At 39.4% G+C, this 19,131-nt stretch overlaps 2 protein-coding genes across 8 annotated transcripts; one reads left to right on the top strand and one right to left on the bottom strand.

Annotated features, from left to right (window-relative positions):
* Nucleotides 1-1,497: 1,497 nt before the first annotated feature.
* LOC121756849 lies at nt 1,498-3,903 on the bottom strand. 4 transcript variants are annotated; one of them, XM_042152257.1, is made up of 5 exons: nt 3,885-3,903; nt 3,312-3,446; nt 2,985-3,045; nt 2,544-2,896; nt 1,498-2,448 (listed from the first exon to the last, which is right to left on the bottom strand). In XM_042152257.1, exons 3-5 carry the CDS (start codon nt 3,031-3,033, stop codon nt 2,053-2,055), a joined length of 798 nt encoding a protein of 265 aa, XP_042008191.1. In that variant the 5' UTR covers nt 3,034-3,045; nt 3,312-3,446; nt 3,885-3,903; the 3' UTR covers nt 1,498-2,052. The 4 variants fall into 4 exon arrangements, with proteins under 4 accessions (XP_042008191.1, XP_042008190.1, XP_042008189.1 ...); XM_042152256.1 differs by lacking the exon at nt 3,885-3,903 and adding an exon at nt 3,650-3,853; XM_042152255.1 differs by lacking the exon at nt 3,885-3,903 and adding an exon at nt 3,588-3,853.
* Nucleotides 3,904-4,223: 320 nt separating this feature from the next.
* LOC121758858 (chaperone protein dnaJ 10-like) lies at nt 4,224-16,206 on the top strand. 4 transcript variants are annotated; one of them, XM_042154272.1, is made up of 13 exons: nt 4,224-4,462; nt 7,868-8,119; nt 11,086-11,200; nt 11,333-11,455; nt 11,689-11,748; nt 11,861-11,943; nt 12,054-12,213; nt 13,530-13,659; nt 13,775-13,933; nt 14,852-15,030; nt 15,373-15,453; nt 15,544-15,690; nt 15,838-16,206. In XM_042154272.1, the coding sequence occupies exons 4-13, from the start codon at nt 11,369-11,371 to the stop codon at nt 15,919-15,921; spliced, it is 1,170 nt and encodes a 389-aa protein (XP_042010206.1). In that variant the 5' UTR covers nt 4,224-4,462; nt 7,868-8,119; nt 11,086-11,200; nt 11,333-11,368; the 3' UTR covers nt 15,922-16,206. The 4 variants fall into 4 exon arrangements, with proteins under 4 accessions (XP_042010206.1, XP_042010204.1, XP_042010207.1 ...); XM_042154270.1 differs by lacking the exon at nt 7,868-8,119 and having other exon boundaries at nt 11,086-11,455; XM_042154273.1 differs by lacking the exons at nt 4,224-4,462; nt 7,868-8,119 and having other exon boundaries at nt 10,952-11,200.
* The last annotated feature ends 2,925 nt before the right edge of the window (nt 16,207-19,131 follow it).

Consider the following 19,131-nt stretch of genomic DNA (forward strand, 5'->3'; position numbering starts at 1 on the left):
TCCATAGATGCAGGGTATGTATGGTGATATGTGGATGGCTTTACTCGAAATTGAAGTGGCCTATTTAACCCCCCTCAACCACAATTGTAACTGTTGCATGAATTGGATTTGATTAGCCACAACACTGCCTCAAGGCTGCCCAAATACTGTCAGCTACCTATACAAGAAAAAGGTGGGTAGTGTTTGGAAGTATATGCACAAAGCTTGCTTCTGGAATTGGTGAAGCGTGTCACGCGAATGGAAGCTGTATAAGTTCACTGTAATGTTCAAAGTTATATGCTTGTGGAATTAATATATCTTCTACCTGCCACCATCAAATCTTATCAAAGCTAGGTAGGAAAGAAAATATTGATTGTTCAACCGTAAATCATAAATGCCTTCAGTTGAAAACGGATCTCCCCTTTAAGAACCACCCTCTACAACATTTGCCTCAACCATTGTAACTTATAAAAATATTTACACAATGAGCTTCAAAATTCATCCACAAGCAATGTTCTTCTATAGGGGTAAGTGGGCCCAAGAGATGGATGCCATGCTCCTTTCGACGCTGATCACTCTGAGGAACGAACGTGAATGGGAAGATGCCAATGTGCCTGACGAGGTGCTTCGCAATGTCCGTGATGTGATTAATCATCCGTTTGGAGTGGATCTTGCAACCGACGACATAGCAGTTCGTGTTAAATTGTTGAAGGCTAGGTACATGTGTTTCAAAAAATTGGTCAAGACACACGGTGTCCAGTGGAATACTCAAGACAGGATTGTGTCCGCCTCTGATGCGACGTGTAAGTTTATATTCAAGGTTCGTAGTAGCACATATTTTTTTCCTATGTCCAAAACGTGAGCCGTTGTATAATCCCTAACTACATCTGCCTTGCGTAATCTTGCATGCCAGAGGGATGCTTCGGCCACGGCGTATTTCTATCGTGACGAGCCAGATTTCAGCCTTCTTGCGAGTTTCTTTGGCTCGTACGACATCAAGATAGAAATACCTCAAGAGGTAATTACAATTTAAGAAAACAGTGTGGAGGTCATACTGCTTTCTGACTCCGACGTCCTGGAGGCGCCAACTCATGACCGGCTAATTCATTCACCCTCAGACTCTGATGAAGTGACATCACCGATGCCGGCCCCTTCAACGTTTGTCCGGCGCAAGCTTTTTGAAGTCGATAAACCAAGCTTCCATACCCGTCCCAATTCTTCATTTCCCCGTCTGTATAACACCGAGAAAAGTGTCAACTTCTCTTCACCGAAAGGAGAGTCGTGCGCTTCATGGAGTCCTTCGCCGAAGTGAGGTTATGGTGGCCTATTAATGCCAACCGTGTATCCCAACCTTTTGTTTTCTCCTTCGATGGGTGACTACTTGTACAATGGGAATGGTTCAACTAATTTAATATAATGTCTTTTGATTTAGCTAATGTCTAATGATTGGGTTTATATGGAGTACCTCATTTTTTGTATATTGTTTGAAGCACACAAACTAAACGCTATGTTCACAAGTCCAAAAACAAATAATCTGACATTAAAAATTATGAATAACAAAGTGTCATGTTCAGGTATACACCCTAATAACCATGATGCATACAAAAACAGGGCCATAGTACTAGTTGGCAAAGTTTGACAAATCCATCAACACAACAGGTTCCAAAAGAGTCCCTACTATTATCAAAACTAAACGACCAACTGTTGCACCACAAAACCAAAAAACATCAGCGACCATTTCGTCAGCGAGATCAGCTGTGCAACATGTTGTCTGTTTCTAATAGATCGAACACAAACGCTGCACAAGCAGTTTCCGGCAACCCCCGAAACAGGTCAAGTAGCTCGGGTTCTTTAACAAGCTTCTTACTCACATAGAATTGTAGCTTAAGAGATAAGTCTGGAATACCTTTCAATTGCTCAAAGACCTCAGCCCTCTTGTTGCTTAGATCGAACTCTTATCCTATCCTCTTCGAAATCTCGTTCAAGCGATCATTTGTGTCGCTGTGAATCTGTCCCATGAGAGTTAGCACGCCGTCCATCTTGTCTTCGACTTTTCGCTTCTTCATCACCTTCTTAGTAAATTTTTGGCCTGGCCCTGACCCAGAGCCAGATGCAGCCCCCCCCCCCCCCCGCAGGTGCTTGACGCACCCCGGCTCCCGAACCTAGCCCGACATCAACACCAGCAGCAGATCCAGGCACTCCACCCTCTGTTACAGATTGGCTGTCGTCTATCATGTCTGGAAGGATCCCGTCCGGGAGTGGCTCATCAGGAAATAGCTCTGCAAAGGTCATGTGGGGGGATATGGCCTCATCAACTGGAACTTCATTTTTGTGCCCGTATATTGTACCCGCAGCAGCAGGGACGTCTATACCACGTTCACCATCGGCACGGTCCTGACCAAATACCTCATTCCAGTCTTCATATTGAGGCCATGATTTGTTCCCCATGTACTTCGCTTGTCCATCTTTCTGGGTACAAACAGCCACAGCAAACATATCAAGATTTATACACGAATTTAACAATTGAATGTAATGTGTCCTAAAGCAAATATCACAATACAGACCTTGCAAAATAGTGCCCACTGCTCATCATCGGCTTCAATTCGGTATGTACCATCCGAATTGAAGCCAATGCCGCTGTGGTTTAGCATCATCTTTAGTGATCCATAATTCCTTTTCCAAGTAGTTATTTTCGAGTAGATGTGCGGGTGTGGCAGGATATCGGTATTTGGAAATTCACGCTTTATCGCCTCCCTCGCGCGTACGAGGTAACCAGAGCGAAAGCCGTTGTCGGATTTCCATCCATTAGCTGCCAACTCCTTCAGCGTTGCCATTAGGATCTCTTCTTCACGGACCGGCCATATGCGTCTAGACCTGTCAGCTTTTGAGTTCCTATTCGGATAGAAGTCGTTGCTACCTATTGCGGGAAGACACTAATCAACTGAGTATCGAATTTTTGTGAACTTTAACAGAGTAACGATTACATGAATCGAAAACAGTATTACCCTCTGGACTTCCTTCGTTCTCGCTACCGTCATTGTGTTGAGATGCCATAACACTCAAAATCTACAAAGATTCAGACATAACAATGCAGTATAAATCCTATAGAATCAGACACCAAATCCTCAAACACCAACATTGAAATATTATGAGTTAACGCACTGGGAAGCCTCTCAAAATAAGCGTAATTTATCATGATATCAACGACTGAACCCACGGTAATGGCCGATAAATTCCAACATAGTTTATGCCATAGGAACCCAGATTTTATACAATCAAATCAATCAGCTTGGTTGATACGTGGAAATTAAATTGTTGAAAGGATTGCATACCTGTCGTGTTGAAATTTAGGCCGAGTGAAGATGGGATTTGCCTGCAAATCACTGCCTCCTTCGCAGCGAACGAGTAAAATTGAGAGGCGCGAGAACCACAATTTGGGCGAGTTCTTGAATATACTCATTTTAGGGCTGCAAGGTCGAAATTGGATATTGAAAAATTTTATGAGGACAAAACAGACAAACATTCCTATTATCATACATTTTCGATTGGCTAATCAAAAACAATAAAAGATGTCTTACAAACTACATTAGGGCTATCAAACAGCTTACTGAGATAAGGCCTATCTGACATATCATGCAAAACCCAATAAAAAAGCCCTATCTCATCTCACCCTATCTGGCCAATCAAGCGTGCCCTTAATCAATTAACAAAACGCAGAAACGAGAAACCTAGCCCGATTTTCTCCGGCAAAATTGGAGAGGTAAAAAACGCCGGCAAATGGTTAAAAACCAGATAAGCAATGCAGTAACAACGAAGGGGCTTGTATATGTATAGATTGTGTTGTTTGTATGTATAGGTGTGAAACAGTGAACAAACTGAAGACTGTAATTTTTTCTAGCACGGACCAATAGAATGCTAGATTGAGTGGCGCTGGCCAATAGAATTCATATAATTGGTGGCGGTGATGTCACTAGCGCTAGTTCGCGAGTAAAGCTTGGTTTTCAACCGCTGGTGTCCACTTCGGCGGGGACGCTTTTTTAATTGTATCCTCAACTATTTAAATTACCTAAAGAATTAGACAATAAGGATTGTAATTATTGTATAATTAAACCAATTGATTAGATTAGAATCAGACAGACAGACAGATAATTAAATCTGATTAAATTCTAAGATTGGATAATAAATGGTTTAAGCGGCCATTATAATGATGGGCTTTGTGTTTTTATTAATGTGGCAAAAAATGCCCAAACATTTGGCCCAAATCACACACTCATTTACTCGCCGCTTCAGCGCTACCCCGTCAACGTCCGCCGTGGCCGCCCCTTCCCCGACCAATCATTTCTCTACACATATACATACGCACACGACGCCGGCGCGGGCCTCCCACATCTCACTCGACTATCTCAGTTCTTCTTATCCTCCTTCAACCTCCGTGGAAATATATTTGAGCTTGAATCCCAACTCCAAACCTTGTGAAATTAAGGTATCATCTCATTTAAATCTCTTCAATTGATGATGGAATTGAATAATTGGATAGGTTGGTTATATGCACTGAAAATTAAATATTGATATGGATTATGTTAGAACCGAAAATTAGTGTTCATAACTTTGAGGATTCCGATTTCTTGGGTTTTGTTGAAATTGAGCATAGAAATTTGCAATTATGATTAGTTTATGATTTATGTGCATGAATAATGAGTTAAGTGTGGAGTTATGGGTGTAAGGAGTAAGGATTGTTAGTTTTAAAAAGAATTAAGTTGAAGTTTTGCATCTTTATGCTCATGTGTATTCATCTAACTTCGTTCGGTTTTAATTGAAGATGCTACACTAAGTATAATCTCAGTAGGTGTATTATCTCAGTATGTGTATTCCCGATCTCTCTTTTCATCTCGTCTACCGCCGTTCTCATTCCGGCGACCTCTTTCCGTACTCTCTCAATCTCAACATTGTCCTTTCCTTTACCCCGTAGGGCCACGATCTCTTCTTTCACCATTTTAATTTCGGATCTCATCCATCCAACCTCCGTTCTCATTTCTTCCACTTCAATCCCGCTACATGCTTCCACAGTCGCTGCTTCCTGTTTCACCTGCACATCTGACTTGCCAACTTCGTAAAAACAGACCTCCTTCCCCTGCGTGATTAACAACCCCTTGTTGAAGAAGTAATCTATGTTGAAGACCTCCGGGGTAGACACATCTTCACTTCCCGGCAAGACTTGTGGATCCTCATGATCACATTGCGCTTCAAATAAGCCCCCAGAAGATGGCATGTGTATAGGTGCCTGGAAGGGTTGGCAGTTACTTGGTGGCAAGCTTGGGCTAACTAGTAGCCCAAGTGGACACGCACTCCCGTGGCCATACACCAAGTAAAGTACAAGTCGGGGGTTGTCAAGGCGTTGTTGGCGGTGCCCATCAGATTGTAGCTAATGAATGTCTGGGCAAACCTCAGGATCATGTTCTTGATATGGTGGGCTTTCGAAAAGCTGGTCTTGAACTGACCTACCCTTGGATGAGTCACAAACTCCCATGCACTCTGTGTCCTGAAACCTGGCGTGAACTTCGGCGGACCAACCATTCTCTCGTTCCATAAACCTTCGTCGTCCTCTGTTCGCGTCAGCAGACCCTTCCGTAGAGTCTATTCACGGATGGTCATCACATGCTCTTCATTGAAGAGGCGGAAGTTGATGGACTCGGCATCCAAGTCAGCGGTGGACTTAAAACGGAAGGTCGAAAAGAATTCCCGTGCCAAATCTATTGGAACTTCGGAGGTGCTGTGCTTAACCAACCAGTCAAAACCGATTGCGTCGATATACGCTCGGAATTCATCGTTGCTCGAGATCTCCTTAAGCTCGGCCGAATCGTACATTTTTCCGGATTTAGCATACTTCCCCACGGCACTCTTTTCCTTATATATTGCTGTGCGTTTTGAGTCTGTGAACTTCTCATCTTGTCCAGCAGCTCCTTGGTGATCCAGATTTCCGTCGGCTCGAAGTTGAGCTCTTCTTGTTGTTCCTTTTCAGAGTCGCTGGACCCATCAGGGCTTCCGGACTCAGCAGCGTACGGTACCTTAGCAGGCGGAGGGAGAGAGGGTTCAACGGACTTCCCTTTTGCTTTCTTGGTCGAGGAAGGAGCAATCTGTTTTCCTTTCCTCTTCCTCTCGACCGCGTGGCGGCGCTCCTCCTCGTCGCTCTCCCCATCGCTAGGTCTAGGAGAGATTACCTGCTCAGGGGCTGCGGTCTCTAGACCCAGCGACCTTCTTCTGTCTGCGGGACGTGTTCCTCGATGTCATCACGTAAACTCCGACGAGCTTGTCTCCTTGCGTCCCTTGCGTCAACCGGTGAATCGATCCCGTCGGGGACATCACTCAGATCCACCATCAAATTCATCCCGTCGCTGACGGGTTCCTGTACATCTCCAGAAACGAGGGCTTCTCCCTCCTCAATCAACAATGGGGATGCCCCCGCGACGTAAATAGGGGTTTCTACCCCAACCGAACCTTCCTCGTCGTGGGGTTTAGCACCCACTGCTTTTACAGGGGTCACCCCCTCACTAACACTTTCTTGGGCTTCATTGCCCTTCAAAACAGTCTCACAAACACCAGGGGTTTCCCCCTCTCCAAACTTCTCCAAAACAGGTGTTTCCCCCTCAGTACGACTATCAGCAACTGTCCACGCTCAGTAGAACTGTCCACGCTCGCCACATAAGGTGCCTTCCTTGATCTGGCTAGCTCCGGGTTCGTACAGAATTCCAGAATCGCTTCAGCTAGCTCATCATCTGATAACTCACTCATGTTCATTGCTTGACACCAACTAGCTACTTCTCTATCAATGTCATGACTTATTTCGGAATTCTCGATCTGTTCCTACATTAACTCTGTCTCAAGATATTCTTGGACTAAGGGGTTAATAACATCTATAGCATGCAAATTTTCAACGTCAAGAGGTTTTTTCATTGCCTCATCTATGCTGAATGTATATTTCTCCCCATTATAATCAAGGCAGATGGTACCATAAAAACATCAATGATAGTCTTAGCGGTACACAGGAAAGGTCTCCCTAAAAGTACTCCACCAGACTCTGCAGATTCATTATCACTCATTCTAATCACATGGAAATCTGCTGGGTACAAGAAGTCATGTACCTTTACTATCACGTTCTCAAGCACTCATTCAGGACAAATGCATGACCTGTCTGCCAATTGGATCACAACTTTGGTGTCCACCATGCCTACCCCTACTAACTTCTTGTATATAGACAGTGGTAACACATTTATGGATGCACCTAAATCACACATAGCATGCTCGATTTTTACATCACCAATAGAGATGGGTAAGGTAAACATACCTGGATCATTGCATTTCGAAGGCATCCTCCGCTTTTGAATCACTGCAGAGATGTTCTCGCCGATCAAAATTTTCCCACTAGGTCTAGCCTTCTCAGCTATAAATTTCTTGATGAACTTGCTAAACACCGACAATTTCAAAGCCTGTAAGAATGGTAGATTAATCTCCAATTTCACTAAGAATGGTACATTTTTAGTTCTTATATTGTCCGTGATGCACATTTGCGGTCTCTATACTTTAAAATGCATATTTGCGGTCTCTATACTCTAGATTTTGCTCGTTTAAGGTGTTTTTGCACTTTTTCAACACTTTTTCGAACAAAAACGCTCTCAAATGCATAAGGGACATTTTTATACACTCACTTTGCATATTTTGGGTTAATTTTTAGGGCAACAATTTCTTTCTTAATACTTTCTTTGTCCGATAAGAATATGCACTTTTAGTTGGACACATGTATTAATGCACAACTAGTAAAGTAAAAGAGAGGTAGAAAGAAAAAGTATTTAAAATATTGTTAGCTGAGAATGAGTCATACATCATCATACAGAAAGGAGTTTCCAAAACGAACATGGTTGGCTTGGTGGTTCAGCACCTCATCCCTTAAGTATGAGGTCATGGGTCCGATCTCTGCCCATGTGAATGAAGCAGCCCCTACCGCTAGTGCGCTGACAAACCATTTGGTCAATTCCTTAGTGCTTAGTGCGCTGACAGTTGAGAGGTTCACAAACGCTTAATTCTTTGAAGACGCAGGGGGTCACAATTAAGATTCAAATCCAAGTCCAACACAAAGTTTACACAGGTAGAGCACACAAATACTTGAAAAATTGAGAAGAGCACACACAACATAAAACTATGATACATGCAAGATATAAGCCAATTTACCAAAGCGGAATGCCTTCGTGAATGCACATATGTTTTTCCTCGGAGCCTATACCGGAGGTTTAACTTTCACACACCGACGATACCATGAATTTCACAACTCAATGTTCTTGCGGATCCCCTAGTGGCTATGATACTGTTGTGAGTGAATTAGACCCGAAGGTTCAGTATAATAACTAAGACCTTTTTTACATGAAGCAACTATGAGATGACCATTCTCACACTAACAAACTAGTTACAAAAGCAAATATAAAACAATATAACTCAAAGTTACATATCTACTTCGGAATAGAGATGCAAACATGATAACACAAAACCTACACAAAAAATCACAAACAGTTACAATCAAAGAGGTTAAAGATCGAAGATCAGTTTTGCGCATACATCAGTCACACACAATGCACACTTTTATCAAAGATCTCAAGGTAATGTCAGTGAAGGACCAACACACACAACCCCAACCCCAACCCCAAACCTTAATCCAAAAGCACTGACGACCTCTTTAACTACGCTACTCGAACCACGGAGATTCACTGAACAGACCACAAGAAACTCACGAATTGCTAACAAGAAATTAAACTCCTCCTGCCTATCAAGGTCAAGACTCGAGGTGTCACACCTTAACCACTCTATAGATAAATACAAATACAAGTAAAGAAATTACATATTAATTACATCACCATCCAAATACTATAATTATAAAATCCACATTTATTAGGATTATTTTAGAAAAATTCTAAATCACCACATATAACCACAAATATTAAATATCATCAACAATTTCATATCCATATGCATATGCCTTTATGTTCAATTTATTATTATGTGACAAATCAAGTCTGGTATCTGCCCGGGATTTCCATTGTATACGACCCGTAGGTCCCTTTTATTTATTTGACATTTCCACGAAGGCCCCTCTTTGATATTCGACATTTCCACGAAGGCCCCTCTTTGTATTGATCTTTCCACGAAGGCCCCTCTTTGCTTTTTCTATTTACCCGTAGGTCTATTATCATTGTATATGACCCATAGGTCTATTGTCATTGTACATGACCCGTAGGTCCATTGCCATTGTATATCAGATCCAGGCCAAGACCGTCACACATCCTCTTTAATCCAATGATGCAGATAATTCTAATGCTATATGAAAATATGTCCACTGCACCACTCACATATCCATTTCGTATTCCACCAAATGATTCCAACACAATATATAAAACATATCCATTGTACCACTCACATATCCATTTCGTATTTTCACCAAATGATTCCAACACAATATATAAAACATATTCATTATACCACTCACATATCTATATCATGTTCCATATAATCTATTTATTCATTTCAATTCAACATATGTTCCATATAATCTATTTATTCATTTCAATTCAACATATAGTAATTAATTATATACTACATGCAAAATTAAAAGTTATACCCACCTTAATCCGACAGATAATTGAGCCGAGCTTCTGGGTCTACTCTCTACTACCTCCAAAATTATCTTCTCTCTCATTTATCATATCATGTTTATAATTTATCATATCATGTTTATATCTGCCGAAGAAAAAGTCTATTTCTTAAGAATAGCTAATCGTACTCTCGTATGACACTTCTCTCTCCTTCCTCTTGCCATCTCTGAGACATAATTATATACATTATATATTTAACCGATTTGTTGGCTCTATACATTTTACATTATTTACATGAAATAGCCAACATTGTGTACACGTAGTCATATTATGTAATGTACACGTATAATTATATTATACAACCTCTATAGAAATTGGTGACTAATCTACTCCATGCAAATACTCGTGTATACACTAATATAATATACTAAGGTGGTGTTCGGTTTTCAAGATAAAATAATACCAAGATATAGTTTAGGATTGAGTTGTGAGACTATTTTATGCATATGGGGTTAGCTATGACTAATTATCCCTTGATTATCTACCTAGGATTGAATTGTGGGGTTGAATCTCATTAACCAAACACATTACAAAATTAATGTCGGATACAATCTTGCAAACCGAACACCCCGTAAGAGCATATAACCTATATTATTATATTAAGTTATTTCAATCAAACTACATATATTTACGTGCACAAAATTATACTTCCATGCACACATTCACATACGTAAATGAACTACGACTATTTAATTCAATTACCAATTAAATGAAGTTAACATGTGAATATTAAAATATTAATACATTTGCTAATTACATTCATACATATATTTGGATCACTTCAATTGATTACTATATAAGATATACATTAACATACATTTTGGATCAATGATGTTACACGAGGAGTCGACACCACAACCGATACACATGGTTAAGCAATCAGATGGTGCAACCACTAAGAGTTCTATATTGATCACACAAAAGGCGAAGAATCACATATATTCTGATAGAAAGAGACTAAGAGTTCTATATTGATCACACAAAAGGCGAAGAATCACATATATTCTAATAGAAAGAGGCTTTGATAAAAAAAAAATTTGATGAAGAAAATAAGAATATTCTAATTTCAGGGAGGGAAAGAGCGATGAGAAAATAAGTGGACAATGGATGAAGGGTCATATACAGGGACCATTCTCATCTCAAAGATGACGCAGAGCCCCACAGGTGAGAAACGAGTAGGAGCGACTGGGGTTGGTCATTAAATAAAGATAGTGGAATATGTATTGAGCCAAAATAAGCGATTGAATTTCAATATTGAACCACGAAATATTACAAAAGCATACTCAATTATGACTCATTATTTACCATAGTATCTCTTTTGGTCATATTTATGGATTGATATATTTTATTATGTATGCAATCTAAATCAAATGTTGCAAATTAAATACTTAATTGCGATCTTTCTTACAAGGTTCATACAAAGCAAAAAAGCGTAAAAATTTCTTACATCAGTCGTTTAGTCAACGCGCATTCAGGTGGAAACGACGACTGTGGCGGTGAAGTCGAATTCGATTCCATTTTCCTCGGTGCTGACCTCTTCCTGCATAATTTCGTCACCACCTCCTCATGTATTTGTTGCTTTAGATTTTCTCTGTTTCCGGATTTACTTCCATTTCATTTTACCAAGAATACTTTTCATTGGAGAATTGCTTGCTCAGCGTGATTGTTGATCGAAAAAAATTGGAGTGGCGGAGATGGTGAAAGAGACCGAATACTATGATGTGTTGGGTGTGAGCCCCACGGCCTCTGAAGCCGAGATTAAGAAGGCCTACTATGTGAAGGTGTGTTTGATTTTGATTTTCAGCCGTGCCCTAGTTTGTTTGGACTCATTTTTGGGGACTATGGTTTTTCGATTCACCTGGCTTGATGGTATGATTTGTTTTTCTGATTATTGATTGGATGTGGTTGAATGAATGTATCAGTCTGATTCACTTTATGCGTGATTTTAGGAATTGGAGTGTTGGATTTCATTTTGGGGGCTCTTTATGCGTCTAATGGAAATGGTTTTTTGTAGGCTAGGCAAGTTCATCCAGACAAAAACCCAAATGATCCTAATGCAGCACATAAGTTTCAGGTGAGCTTATTGATTTCCAAGTTTTTATCTTTTGGTGTTTTATTTGAACATGTTATTAAGTAGGTGAAATGCTCAACCATATGGGTGCTCTTTCTTTTGTAATTTTTCTCAGATTTTGGGTGAAGCTTATCAAGTTCTGAGTGACCCATCACAGAGACAAGCCTATGATGCTCATGGGAAATCAGGAATTTCTACGTAATTCTATTTGCATTCTTGCATACATTTAACTTTGGACTTTATAATGATGCTTTGTTCTAGTTGTTTTCACATCCATATATGATAATATTCTCTGTTGATCATTTCAGGGATTCAATTATCGATCCTGCTGCAATTTTTGCTATGCTGTTTGGAAGCGAGCTTTTTGAGGAGTACATTGGCCAGCTTGCCATGGCATCGATGGCTTCTATGGATGTTTTCACAGAAGGAGAAGAGTTTGATACTAAAAAGTTGCAGGAAAAAATGCGGGTAAATCTTTTATATATTGCACATTATTGTATTCTGACAATTTTTTACTCGAAGGTCTGTTTAGTTAGTAGAATTGCAGAGCCTAGGGGGAAGTGGGGTTACATGTGCTAATCTTATATTTTCTGATTTCTATATTTTACCAATTTCATCTGATTCTTACTCAAAATTACGTCTATGTTAGTTTGTGGTTCATTTAGTTGATAATTAGCTATGTTAGTGCAAAAAATGTTTCTTAACTTTTAGTAAGCTATGATAGTAGTATTATATTGATACCTTCCGTGCACTTACTGGTAGCCAAGGAGTTCTGCCTAAATGAGTTTTGACTTTTGATTTGATCAGTCCTACAGCACCTCCATGAATCATTTTATCCTTTCGAAATACTTACTAGTGTGATGGGAAGCATCATTCCAGCCTATTGTTTAAGCCTTACGGTATTCTGGTGGCTTGATGTGCCTTGGTTATCCTGTCAGCTAATAAATGTAGACATGTACTTACTCTTTGACAAGCTTTGGACCTTTGGCACAAAGAAACAAAGTATCATGTTGTATTATGCTTAACGTAGTAATTTATGACTGCTGGGCGTTCCTTTTATTATGGAGATACAGTGTTGTTAAAATCGCACTCGGGGCGCGCCCGGGGCGCGGATCGCCAGGGTCGAGGCCGGCTTCGCCCCAACATGGGTGAGCCGAGCGAGATACGTGGGGCGCGATTGGGGCGGTCGGGGCGCGCCTGGGGCGGTAGTGGTGAGTGGAGCGACAAAGGCGGCGACGAAGGGGAGCGATTCGTTTCTCTGTAAAGAGACACCGCCTCATTTTACCTCTAATCATTCAACTTTTTACTTTTTCACTTTTCTATAATATTAATTTATTATTACTGCCAACTTTTCATCTTTCCTCAAAATGAATTAATTATAAAATTCATTTTAATTATCAAAACAAGTAAATAGACTATAATTCCTTCAATAATTATTTTCTACCCAATGTAAAGATTGAAATTTAAAATTTTTTTCTACATGTTATGTAAGTATAAGTATTTATATATTAGTGAATTATATTTAATCATTATTATTCCTAATATATAAATGATAAATAATTTTGCGCCCCGATTCGTGTGTCCCTCGCCCCAGCGCCCCATCTCCCCGCGACCCGGGGTCCAGCCTCAGCGCCCCAGACCGACCCGCGACCCTAACAACACTGTGGAGATAAAACATTTAGTTTTTGATGTGGTAGTTCGTTGTAGTTACAAAAGTCCTCTGTTGGTTTCTGTTTAGCAAAATCCCCTTTTTCGTCAAGTTTTGACTTTCCTTTTAAAATTAGAGTATCCAAAAGGAAAGGGAAGAGAAGCTTGCTGGCATACTTAAAGATAGACTCAACGTGTATGTCCAAGGCAATAAAGAGGAGTTCATCCACCATGCTCAGGCTGAAGTGTCGAGGCTCTCTAACGCTGGTGAGAAATCCGTTGCAATTTCCTTTATTTTTCTTTGTATAGTAGCTTTTCTTGTGCTATGTTTTTGTTTGAGGAGCTACAAACTTGCTAATTGATGAAACAATGTTCTACACAGCTTATGGCGTGGGTATGCTGACAACTATAGGCTATGTATATGCAAGGCAGGCAGCAAAAGAACTTGGAAAGAAGGTGATGTACCTTGGTGTACCATTTGTTGCCGAGTGGTTACGCAATAAAGGACACTTTATCAAATCCCAAGTAACAGCTGCAGCAGGTTAGCTTAAACTCTTCTGATGTCATAAGTTGCTTTACTTGGTCTTAAGTCTGATTAAGCACTTGCCCATTTCTCATCTTAGTCTGTCCAGATCAAATTCATGCTTCTTGAGCTGCATTATTCTATTTACAATTCTAGACGCTGTTGGACCACCGTCTATTTGTTGTTTCGTGACCAAGCAAACACATTTGGTAATGATATCAGTGTAGATTGGAGTTTCACTAATATAACCCACTCAAAACCCTCACTAATAATCTTGGAAAATTGCACTACTTTCTTGTTGTCAGGATTCTTCTTTCCTTGTACATCAAAAATCAAACAAACACAAGACTAAAAAAATCAGGAACTAAATTACTTTCTTAGGTAGAATCCTGCCAAAGCCAAACAAACAGGCCCGAAGGGTTCTTTTAGCTTTACTATGAGAGATTACTGGAGCTAATTTTCCTCCTGATTTCTTTATGCCTCTTAACTTCCTTGTAATCTTTGTCGTCATGCCTTGTAGTGATAACATAAATGAGATCCTATGTCAGCACCATTTCATACTGTAGGATAGATATATCAAGAGTGCCAAGAGTCGGCCATCAATAGAAATGACTAATTTGACTATATTTTCTGGATTTTATTAGTTATTTTCTGTATCTTTAATACATTTTCAATGCTCTCTGTATCAAATGGTGACTGGGCAGCAGAATTTCGGGACCATTGTAAACTATCTTCAGATAAAAACAGTGTAGCGATATAGTTGTCCTTTCCTTTATTTAGGTACTTACTGTTAAATTAAAAGTGTGGGAACTTTTGTTAATTTTAGCTAATCTCGGGAGCGGCATGATTACCTAGTTAAATACGCAAGCTTAAAATTGTCTGTATGCTGTTTTCAACCAACTCATGACATGATGTTTAAATCAATTATTGCCTTAGGTGCGATTAATTTAATTCAGCTGCAAGAAGAAATGAAAAAACAGCTCAGTGCTGAAGGAAATTACACGGAGGAAGAACTTGAGGAATACATGCAATCGCACAAGAAGTTAATGATCGACTCACTCTGGAAGCTTAATGTGGCTGATATAGAAGCAACCCTTTCTCGTGTTTGCCAAATGGTTTGCCAACAGCTGTTTCTTTTGAATGTCGACTTTAATTATTACTCCCTCCGTCCCCCAAAATTCGTCACCATTTGACCCGGCACGGGTTTTAAGAAATATAATAGAAAGTGAGTTGAAAAAGTTGGTGGCATGTGGGTCCTACTTTTATATATTAGTTTTATAATAAAATGTGAGTGTGAATGAGTTAGTGGAATGTAGGGTCCACTACCAAAAATGGTAAAAGTGAAAGGTGACAAATTTTTAGGGACGGACGAAAAAGAAAATAGGTGACAAATTTTCAGGGACGGAGGGAGTACAAAACAAATTTCTTTCTAGTTATCAATGCATTTATGTTCTCAGGTTCTACAAGAAAACAATGCCAAGAAAGAGGACCTCCGTATGCGTGCAAAGGGTTTGAAAACTCTTGGCAAGATATTCCAGGTAGTTTTGAGTCCCGCCTAATGTTAATCAACTTTCAGCTCTAAGTTTCTGTTGCCTGAGTAAAACAACTTTTGCTCGAATTGTTTTCAGGGGGTGAAATCAGCTAATAGTAGTAGTAACAGCATACCAACAGATCCTACAAGTCACAAACTGAATGGAAGCGAACCAAATCTTAGCAATGCTCCTTCAAGCACATCTGCTAGATCAGTAAACAATGATAATGTCTATTTAAATGCGGTATAGCATCGTCTCAAACCCTTCCCCTTTCTCCAGATGAAATTTAACAACATATATTATTTTCATGTTTTCATTATACCCTAGTTAACCTAAACAATTTGCTCCTTCGTGTCATATTTATAACAAGTATCTTATCGAACTGCACAGAGCCCGTATGTGGAGGCTCCTCAGATTGCCGGAGGTAACTTTCCGATGCCAGCTGCACCACCTGGTGCTCAGAGACAACCATAAAGCATGCATCAAGGATTGGGAGAGCATTTGTTGTTGTATTATTGTGGTATGTGTTTGCCAGCCGAGTGATCAACTAGTGTATATCATTATTATTCATCATTACAGCATGTATAGTGATATCATGTACCAAACTTTGTGATTGTTTTATGTATTTATCCAAAACCATGACTGTTTAGTCATGATCCACATTCTGCTGATAAGTTTGTACTGTGGTTTTTTACCTATTTTCTTCTCTTGTAACAACTCAGGCAGAGTACATTAGTAGAAACATTATGTTCTTTTGAATGTTCACATTGTTTATATCTTCATTTTTTCCTCAACTAATGTTTATTCAACAGTCCTTTGTCTTTTTGTTGTATGGAAATTTTGAATGCCATTTTGTATGGATATGCCGAAGTAAAAAGTGCATTTTATTTGGGATATACATTATATAAGTAAGAAGAGGAATGGAACTGAGCTTACTGGCAACTTGGATATACATATCTGAGCAGTCAAAAGAGAAGGGTTGCCATTACAGATATCTTACATTACAATGCACTCAAACAAGTTTCTGCTTAGGGCACACCTATTCACAAAAGACAAGACAGGCTGCATTCATGAGCAAGTAAGAAGAGAAGGTAGTTGCTGCGTTGAACACAATCTTAGATCCCATTAAGGGTGACCACGACTCTGCGAGGAGTAGCAGCATCACGGTGCTCGCATAGCCAGATACCCTGATCAAAAAAAACAAAATTCAAGCATACATTTTAGAACACCTTTGCAGATAACTTGAGGTTTGGTTTAAAAAGGGAGAGGCCAAAATATTAGCATAAGTCCTAATTGAGACAACCTTCTGGGAAAATCAAATGACGCCTGCAACTTTGAAAATTAAATCATTTACTTATTTCCTATGTCTGGTGTATGCACTATACTCTAAAATAGTTTATGTTGCCACGAGTAAAATTAATAGGTCATCATTAAATCTTTCCTTTTATTAGTGAAATTTTACTACATTTGCAGATAACCTAAGCAGATTGCTTCATTTTAAGATTAGCTTTTCCTCAAAAGTGATGACGAATATACCTGCCAAGCTCCCATGTTCAGTTTTCCATCTGATATAGGGATCCTGCACACATACAATACAAGTAATGGTTGTTAGCCATTTTGGCCAACAATAATAAACGGCAACATATATAAAAAATACAGATGGTTGAAACTCGCACGTGAGGGAGCAGCCAAACATAGATGACTTGATATGTGCCGGCATGTCATCTGGATCTGGAACATCACACAATGTGGTTAACAACCTATCAGTATGTTTTATTAAGTACAATAATCAAGATTCTACTTTTTTAGGTTCTTCATGCTTATACTTCATATCATCATGCTAAACTCTATGATTTCCGTGTTGGTCAATACATCATGCTAAATCCTTTTTAAAGTAGGAACTACTTCACATTATGACTTATTTTTCTGTGTTTTACAGTTTATAGAAGTAAACACTACCCAAAGCAAATAAAGGCACACATTTTTTAAACAAGTTTGCAATAAGACCTAGGAAAACAGGCTCAATTAAGATGATTCCATGGAATATATGATCAAGCATTTTTTACATATTCTAGAAATCTCATTAATCTGTGACCCCATATTGGCATAAGGAGGATTAACTGCAAGAGGTCCTTTTACACGTATCACATGTATATAAACTAGATTACTAAGAGCATCAGGTATGGACAGCGCTATGATGCAAGCATCAAAATCATTTATATTTTATAAGATGCATCTCCAAACAAACAATAGCTTCTTGTCTCTTACAAAATTAGTGGAAAATAGTTCTATCCCAAACATGAAGTTCACGGACCTAAAATGATACTTTGGCAAAGTTCGTGGACCAAAAATGATGTTCCCTCATTAAAATATGTAGAGCATGCGCAACTTGATCAAGTCAGACAATAGACGGTTCAAGCTGATTGATAACTATTGGTCGTTGGGTGTGTGAACGGAGAGACTTGGGCTTTCAATACCTTAACCTACAATACTATAGATTAGTAAAGGGAAGTAAGGGTCGAATCCCTCAGGACAGATGCAAGTGGAGTTGGGATTGAGACATTTAGGAGGTTTGGCTGCGGCCACGCTTTTTAGTGGGTTAAATTTAAACTAAGAGAAAGGAAACTGATCAACTAAATCAACTAAACTGACCAAGCCACACTAGAGACATCATAACTAAGGAAAGGTAACTTGATCAACTAAGCTAAGAACGGAAAGGTAAAAAGCAACTTGGGGCCACTGATACAAAATAAGCGCATTACCTAAAAAAGCTGTAAACATCGAAAAGGTGACAGAGACTGCAATCCTAACAAAATACTACCTTCTTCTTCGCTAAGCAGCTAAATAAAAACAACGAAAACAGAACTAAACAGAACAACAAGCATAAAAACAGAAATCAGACAAATCAAACTCAGATCCATATGAAATCGACGTAAAGAAAAGTAGATCTAAAGTATCTATCCTATTCTCATGCAAGTTGACGAACTAAAATGTAAATCTACCTACGAGAAAACATAAGCAAGGCGGAACTAAAGCAAACAAAAGCAATCAAAACAGAAAACATCAGATCCAACACAACTTGAACTAAAAACACCATTTCATAAACGATCTTCGGTAAACGTAACTAAAACAGAATTCCAAACAAGAATTCAAGAAACGATTAACAATGGAAAGGAAACTAGAGTAGCAACTGGAAGGAAAACATTAAAAACAACTAAGCTATTGAAACGATGAACTAAAACCAGAATAGAAATTGTTTTAACCCCTCGGGCTGCAACTAAAGCTCCAACTACAAAGACTTCTACACAGATCCAGGTCTCTCCTTCCTTGACGAGGAAGAAGAGATGAAAACAGAGGTGAAAACGGTGACTCCTGCTGCTAACTCCTTACTCCATGCTAAGAAAATAAGGTGAAAATGAAGTGACTGGAGGTGATGATGGTATCGAACTCCCTTCTTGTGTGCACTCTCTCCGTATTTATAGGATGATGTTGGGCTCAAATCCCTAGGGTAAGCCCATCTTGTCTTGATATTTATACCCTTTAGATGACATATTTTCTTCTCTCTCCTCTGACTCATCACTTCATGTGGTAAACTCCACTTGATTAACTTGTCAGTTGGGCAGGCTTCACTGTTCACACGCAACTGATCAACTTGGCTTCTTTTCTAGCCATTTTTCACTCATT

The sequence above is a fragment of the Salvia splendens genome, chromosome 12 (genome assembly GCF_004379255.2).
Source record: "Salvia splendens isolate huo1 chromosome 12, SspV2, whole genome shotgun sequence".
Classification (NCBI taxonomy): Eukaryota; Viridiplantae; Streptophyta; class Magnoliopsida; order Lamiales; family Lamiaceae; genus Salvia; species Salvia splendens.